At 46.4% G+C, this 7,400-nt stretch overlaps 1 protein-coding gene across 3 annotated transcripts in view; it reads left to right on the forward strand.

Annotated features, from left to right (window-relative positions):
* Positions 1 to 6,226, forward strand: part of TRAF3IP1 (TRAF3 interacting protein 1) — a 49,148-nt gene extending 42,922 nt beyond the window's left edge. Inside the window, exons 15-16 of one of the 3 annotated variants that reach the window (XR_010987337.1) lie at positions 1,132 to 2,427; positions 6,142 to 6,226. Coding sequence is in view for 2 of the 3 variants with exons in the window: in XM_068138139.1 (XP_067994240.1) it covers positions 1,132 to 1,297 (166 nt within the window). In the remaining variant the exon portion in view is untranslated. Of the gene's footprint in view, positions 1 to 1,131; positions 2,639 to 6,141 lie in introns of those variants that run through there. The other 2 variants (XM_068138139.1, XM_068138140.1) reach the window with 2 other exon arrangements.
* The last annotated feature ends 1,174 nt before the right edge of the window (positions 6,227 to 7,400 follow it).

Raw genomic sequence — 7,400 nt, forward strand, 5'->3', positions numbered from 1 at the left:
TAGTGCAATTTCTAGCAATACTTTTTGTGATTTATGCTAATGTGGCAGAAAGGAGGGGAAAGCAAAATGATTTTGAGATGCAGACTTGTGCTAATATGTCCTCAGAGTGACGGGGTGATTCAGAGTGACAGCAGGCTAGTTCAGTCTGTCATTTCCCTGGCTTCAGCCCTCCTGAAGATCAGCAAAGCATTATGGAAAGGGGCACATTTGTTTTAGAGCCAGCAGCCCCCTTCACTTCAGCTGCATCAGTGCACTTGTGGTTTATTATCATAGGGTTTATTACATTTCTGGTTAATGTTAGATTGCCTGCCCTTGTCTGCAGCTTTGGTATTCCTTGCCTCTTCTCAGACATCTATCTGCTGTAGCTCAGTGCAACTGGCAGCTGCTGGTGTCTTGCTACTGGCTTGCTGATGTGTTGTAGCAGATAGATACAAGCAGGTCAGCAGCCACCACAGCAGTTGTACTTGTCCCTCTCTGCCACATGCATCTCATTTAAGCTCCTGTGGTGATGCCCAGATGGGTAGACTGTTACCAAGTGTGTCATGGAAGGACCCAGGAGTCCCTGTAAGAGGTGTATGCTTAGAATCACAGAATGGTTTGGATTAGAAAGGACCTTAAAGATCATCTAGTTCCAAGCTCCCTGCCATGGGCAAGGACACCTCTTCCACCAGACAAATTTGCTCAAAGCCCCACCCAGTGTGGCCTTGAACACTTCCAAAGATGAGGTATCCACAGCTTCTCTGGTCCTCCTTGGTTTATATCCCCCAGAGTCCAGTGCTGCTTCATCCCTGGGTCAGGTGGTTGCAGCTTTTGGCTGGTAACATAAAAGTGCTTGACATATGCATAGTGCAGGGTGAAATAACTGCAAGGCATTTTTAGTATCACTTTAGCAGCAAAACCAGATTAGCTAAGAAGTGACTGCTGAAGTGTTGAATTGTGGGTGATCTGTCTTGAACAATATTCTTCTCTGTCCATGTTGTTAGCTTTACCTTTGTGCCTCTTATTCTAAACTTTCTTTCAGGAAGGGTGGGTGCGACTTAAATACTTTGCTGGTATTGAATATACTTTCTTGGAAGCTTAAGTAACCCAAAGCAGCCTAATGTTTCCAATAACATTATGTCTCTCTTTCAGCATCACGGACAGTGCTGTAGAACCCTTGAAAGCTGATCTGGCTGAACTGGAACAGTTGATTAAAGACCAGCAAGACAAGATCTGTGCTGTCAAAGCTAATATTTTAAAGAACGAAGAAAAAGTCCGGAGGATGGTTCTTAGCATAAACCTGTCTTCAAGGAGGTGAAGAAAAGGATAAAAAAGGACTTGGGACTGAGTGACATTCCTACCAAATAAAAACAAAATAGCAGAGAAAGCTAGGATATGCCTTGTTTTAGATACAAAATGTTTAGGGGCCTGAAGTCAGAAATGTATAGAACTTCCATTGTTGCGTTGTTGTTCAGATGTCGATATTACCCAGGACAAAATTATATTCCTATCGATGCTCAGGTTGCAGAGCTATTAAAATAACTTGTTTGGTTACATGTGAACTGCTGTCACTCTATTACCAGCTCTTCACAGCTCACTTTCCCTCCTTGGTGTGTCACACACATTTTCTAATCCACTTCTCTCTGCATTTGCTCCTTCTTCTTTCCACTGAGGCTACGCTGAACATGCTGCCTTGAAAAAAGGGTATTAGTTACTTCTTTTGCCCCTTTAAAAAAGTGTTCCAGGCTCCTGCAGGTCAGAAGGTTCCTGAATCCTGCTTGTTATTAAGAGGGAAAATTATGTCCAAAACAATGCCACAAGATGAAGAAGTGAAGAAAGCCTGCTGTAGCTTGCAGTTTTTTGCATCATTGCAGAGGTGATGTCATGTTTTCAGAGCTATCAGGAATCTTATTAGGAACGACTGAAAATGCAATGGGAGCAGAAGTATTTTATCTGCACAGGTGTTAATTCCATTTTTATTGCATATGTTCATTTGGAAAGGATTAATTTAAGTACCTGTTTCCTCCCCAATGCACGTCCCTGTAACGTTTTCTACGTGAATAATTCCACTGACTCCTTTAGTTAACTGCAGATGTCTGTAGTGTTTTTCCTAATGACCTCCAGCGTACTGCACTTTAGCGTCCAGCTTTACTTATTCCTAAATCTGCAAAGCATATTAGCTTAGACACAACTGTATGACACTGCACTGAGCACGGGAGGCATTAGTCCCCTGCAAGGCTGGTCTCTGAAGATTTTTGTAATGCGTGAGCACATCTCCTCCCGCCATGTTGTTTGGATTGTGTATGAAGTGCTAATGTCCTTTTCCTTTTTTTTTTGTTTTCCTTTGATTGGCACATCTGTGAGGTTTGGCTTTTTTTCTGCTTGATTTTTTGCCCCCCTGGTATCAGGACCTTGAAAAACCTACCCAATGGATCATCAACAACTAGCGCGAGTATTTAGTGTGTTAGCCACAGACATTTTAAAGGGCAGGATGCTTTGTTGTATGGGATCTTGTGGGAGTGGAGAGAAAGTAGGGGACTTGTGAAAGAACAGGAGAAATATTCTGATATGACACTGTGGTCTTTGCTTTTGAATTGTCATTTCAATGTTTCTATTTCTCTGTGTGAGCTTAAATAGTGAAGCAATACTGTGGGGACGTATTTTAGTGTTGACCTTTCAGTACTGGGTCAAAGGTTGTACTGGATGATCTTCAAGGTCTCTTCCAACCAAATACCTTCTGTGATTCTGTGGGTGCAGAGAGACAGGACCCTTGCACTGACCCAGCCCTGCGCTGTCACCTTTTCCTACCATGCCTTGCTTCTAATCCAGGGTTGGAGCCTGTCCACTGCCCTCTGAGCCTCCTCACACAAAAGAAAAGGGGTTCAGGATGTCCACCAGAGCCCAGAACTGATGCTGAAAGCCTGCATGGTCAATATATAATTTGGGAGCAGTTTGAATGCTTCTTCCCTTATCTCTTTAAATGCTTGTATCGAAAACTGTGAGGTGTCGTTGGGTAGCTCAGACCCCTGCTTAGGCTGTGTGTGAGCCTGTGAGACCTGATCCCTTAGCGCTTCTGTTTTCACTGCTCGAAGCCACCCTTTAAAAGCACTGAGAGATTTATCACTCCAGCCTTTGTCACCCCCTTGGTGCTTCACCCAAGATCCTTCTGCATTCACCGACAGAATCAGCATGGTGCTGCTGGAGCACAGGGCTGTCAGGAAAGCTGTAAGGGAAGACCAGTAGCTCAGTGTTTGGAGTGTTCTCTAGGGACATGAAATGATTTCAACTTTGCCCTGGGTTAAGCAATATTTAAATCTTTTTTTCCCCCTCAGCTACTCCATTTCATGAAGTTCCCTTCACCAGACACCCTCTCCTCATACTCCTCTGCTGCTGGTGCTGCATGCTTTTCTCATGGTGACATGACCACTCCATTCATCTGTCCTTCTGTTAGAAGTGGCTGTCCCTGAGTTAGGGTGCAAAGCCTGAGGCTTGGAAGCATTGGTTGGGTTCCTTGGAGGCATTAAAGATGACTACTTGCATCTTTATGCACCTGTTTTCTTACGCTTTCTGCATCGAGTGTCACTTCAAGCAAGAGTGGGTTAGTGTTGGGGTTCAGTAATGTGTCTCACATCTCCCACAGCCATCTCTCTCTCCATACTTGCCTTGTTTTCCAGTGTGACAGGACAAAGCCAATGTCTTGGAGCTGAGGCTTGGTTTAATTTTAAGGGGAGGTTGAGGATGCAACACTGAAACAACAAGTGAGGCAGTTGTGCTTCACAAAGGGAAGAGTAACCTCTGCAGGGATGGATAGAGAAGAACATCTCAGTGTGTGGGTCTGCTGCGTGTCTCTTGTGTGCTGCTCCTTGCCCGTGCCTGGGACTGGTGTTTGAGCATGTGAATGGCTCAGCAGCAAGGGCAGCTCTGCTGGCACAGTGGTTTGGGGTAGAAAACCCTTACACTGTCAGGGCCCTCGGGTGCTAATGCAGCCTGACAGTTCTGGGAAGCAGGAATTTTAGTTCACAACGTGCCTGACATTCCTCTCTTGTGCAGGTTGGGAGGTGGCTGCCAGTCCCTCAGGGTTAGGGTTGGGGAATGTTTTTCAGCTGCAAAGGTAGAGCCTTGGGCAGGATCCCAAAATGTAGCAGCTAGCCAGCAAGAGATGCCAGTGGGGTGATAGAGAACCTCCCCAGATCAGGAGGACTCTGGTCCAGGGGCAGAGGGAGGCTGGAAGGAAATAATGGGGTGAGCTTTAGAGCTCTTTATCTGAAGACATCAGAGAGTGCTTTAGGTGTTGGAGACAGTTCCCTTGGGTGGGAGTGGAAGAGGCTTGGTCCTGTGTTAACAGTGCAGGGGAAGAGAAGCCTAAAGAGTTAGGGTGTGTGAATTGGCACTTGGATGGAGTTTAGGTACCAGGTAGTTGTAGAAGGTAGTTTTGAGGGACCCCCTGCTCATCTGGGTCCTCACTTCTCAATTCTGGAGACACTACTGCTGGATGTGCTGAGTATAAATATGCTGGCCATCTAACCTGCTGCTAAATTCAACCTGTTTCTTGAGTATTCTCCAATTCACCTCATTGCCAGGCTGAGATAAAAAAAATAGGGCTCACTAGAAAAGCTCAGTTCCCTGTGTTGTCTGCAAGAGTAGCCTTGGGCAAGAAAGCTCAGGTAAGGCTGTTTACTTTGCTGCTGTCTCACTCATCTCTGAGTTTGAGACCTTCAGTCTCTAACTCAACACTTTAGCTACCTTAGATGTCTCTTCCCATCTCATGGAGGCCATCTGCCAGTGTTCCTCACCCATCACAAATATAGATGCTCTGGGGGTAGAAAGCTCTGCATACCACTTACACCCCATATTTTCATTCCCCACTTACACTGAGGTAGCTTCTCTAATTCAATCAGCTTGCTCAGGGACAGAGCTAGCTCTTGTTACGGTCCTGGTTGGAGGCCTGGAGTTCAGGAATTAACAGCTATGAAGGAGTGCTGCCAACGGAGAGCTTGTTTCAAACTCAGGTGAATGCTGTGTGGTTTGTCTCTTCCCAGACTGTGGCTGCTGACCTGGGAAGACAGTTCTGCCACTGTTCACAGCTCAAGAGCCTCACTGGGAACAGCAACATTGCTATTTTTTTGCCTCAAAATCTGAAATTCCTGTTCCTATGCAATCCAGGACATAGAAACTCCCAACACAGGCATGATGCATGTGCCCTTGAGTCAGATCTGGGTTGTTGAGCTGGTTCCTGATGTTGCTGTAGCTCCCCCTGGTCTGGCTCAGTGATACTGATTTGCTGTGTTACTGGGGATCTGAGGAACAAATAGGAACTGCTTCTGCTTGCTAAGACAGAAGGACTAAGAGAAGGACATGTTGCTTCCTCTATGGCCTGCCCCTGCTTTCAGCTGACTCCTCCTGCAATTTGCTGTATTGGATTTCATCTTTCATGAAGCCAGAACAGTTGAGAGGCCTCAGAGACAACCTGCTGCCTATTGGCTTACTTCCCTTGAGCACATATTGGAACGTAAAGGGGGAAACGGCAATTACTTTTAAATGCTTTAGGTTTGCAAAGCTCTAGCTATATTTCTGTGTCAGTAGAGAGAAGCCTGGCATGTGTAAGCCTGCCAGACCCTTCAGGGGAGGTTCAGGCTGGATAGCAGGAAATAATTCTTCACTGAAAGGGTTATCAAACATTAGAATGGTCTACTGAGGGCAGTGGTGGTGTCACCATCCCTGGGAGTGCTCAACTGGCAGATGGACCTGGTGCTTAGGGACATGATTGCCTGTTGATCCTTCAGTGCTGGGTCAAGGGTTGGACTGGATGGTCTTTGAGGTCTCTTCCAACCAGATACATTCTGTGATTTAGGGAATGCAACCCACTGAAAGCTAATTGAAATTGGGTTCTCAAACAGCTTTTCTTTAAAAATTAAAAAAAGCCTCAGTGTGGTTTTATTTTTTTCCAAAGCACTTTGGATCCATCCAGTGATCCAAGCACTGCAGCTCAGCAGTACAGAAGAACATGGCAGAACCATGGGTGTGTAGAGCCCAGGGCCTTTGGGAATGAATCCTTCTCTGCCAGGAGAGTCCAAGGGTGTGGGCTAGCACCAGCACCTTGTGTATCTTAGACCACAGGACACTGCCTGGACTGAATTTGCACTGTCCTTTCTTCAAATCTAGTGCATGTGATGGACTCAGGAGCTGCCAGCTGCTGAGTGATCCTCATCTCTCCAAGAGCCCCAGGCATGCTACAGGACACCCAGGATGACCACCTGCGTGCTGAGGCATGCCTCTTCCCAAGTGCTTCCTGCCATGCTTTGTGAAAAAAACTCACACTGAGAAATAACATTTCCAGTGAGAAATTTAATTAGAAGGAATTAAAAGGTATAGTTTATAGTTTAATTTAATGTGATGAAAAAAGGATTAGCTCCCTCCCCCTCCTACCCAAATCCCAACCTGAGACGATGGCAGCCTGGCCTCCGGCAGCCACAGAAGGGAAGCGCTTACCAAGGAGAAAAGGGAGAGAAATTCCAGCCCAGATTTATGACTTGCGAAGCCAAGGTTGCATGGCTTGGCCTTATTTTATGTTGTGCTGGATCCCACAGACTTGATTTTGTTGTGTGTCTGGCTGAAAAATGATTTTTTTTTTTAATTTTTTTTTGGCTGCTTTTGCAGGTCACTTGTGTGCTCAGGTGCTATTTTGGGCCACTGAGGCTCCGGAGTGTGTGTAGGTGGCAAAGCGTGTGTTCAGACATGTGGGAAGCATGTGCTGCTTGTCCCTGCAAGGTGGGGTTTTCCCTCCCAGGCAATTTCACCATTTTTAGCATTTTTTTGGCTGGTGATAGTGGTTAGAAGCATCAGGCAGAAATGAATGGGAGGGGTCTGGCCCCAGGGACCCCCCTGCCACAATCAAACCAGTTGGGTGGCAAGTTCTGGTGCACAGAAGAAGTGCTCTGCTTGGTGGTCCCTGCTCCAGTCCTTGTCTATTGTAGACCTGCCAAAGCAAACATCTGCTGCTCAGTTGGAGAACCCAGACCTGGCATCTTCCTTCAGGATCTGTCGGTCTTGTGGTGCAGCCTGATGCAAGGAGGCTTTCTGTGACCTCCCAAGCCCTGTGGTTTTGCCCTGAAATGACACTAGGGAATCCTAGAACTCCTTGAATCTCAGGACTTCTGCAAAACCAGAGACTTACGGCACTGGGTAGCAGCACAGTTGTGCTGATTATCCTTGTGCCATTTATCTCGCTCAAAGGCAAGAGGGTGGGGATTGGAGCCCTGCTCTTGTCATCCAGGTCGTGCCTTGTTTCTGCAGGAAGGAATACGCTGATCACCAGATCGGGAGTGAGAATGGACTCACCTCCTTCATTTACTGGAATTTTGGGAAGCAATGTGGCAGGATCTAAATACATTGCCAGGAGGCACATGAAGCCAGAATAAATG

This window comes from Melanerpes formicivorus, unplaced genomic scaffold (assembly GCF_026170545.1).
Source record: "Melanerpes formicivorus ecotype bairdi unplaced genomic scaffold, bMelFor1.0.p_v2 SCAF_5, whole genome shotgun sequence".
NCBI classification, from domain to species: domain Eukaryota; kingdom Metazoa; phylum Chordata; class Aves; order Piciformes; family Picidae; genus Melanerpes; species Melanerpes formicivorus.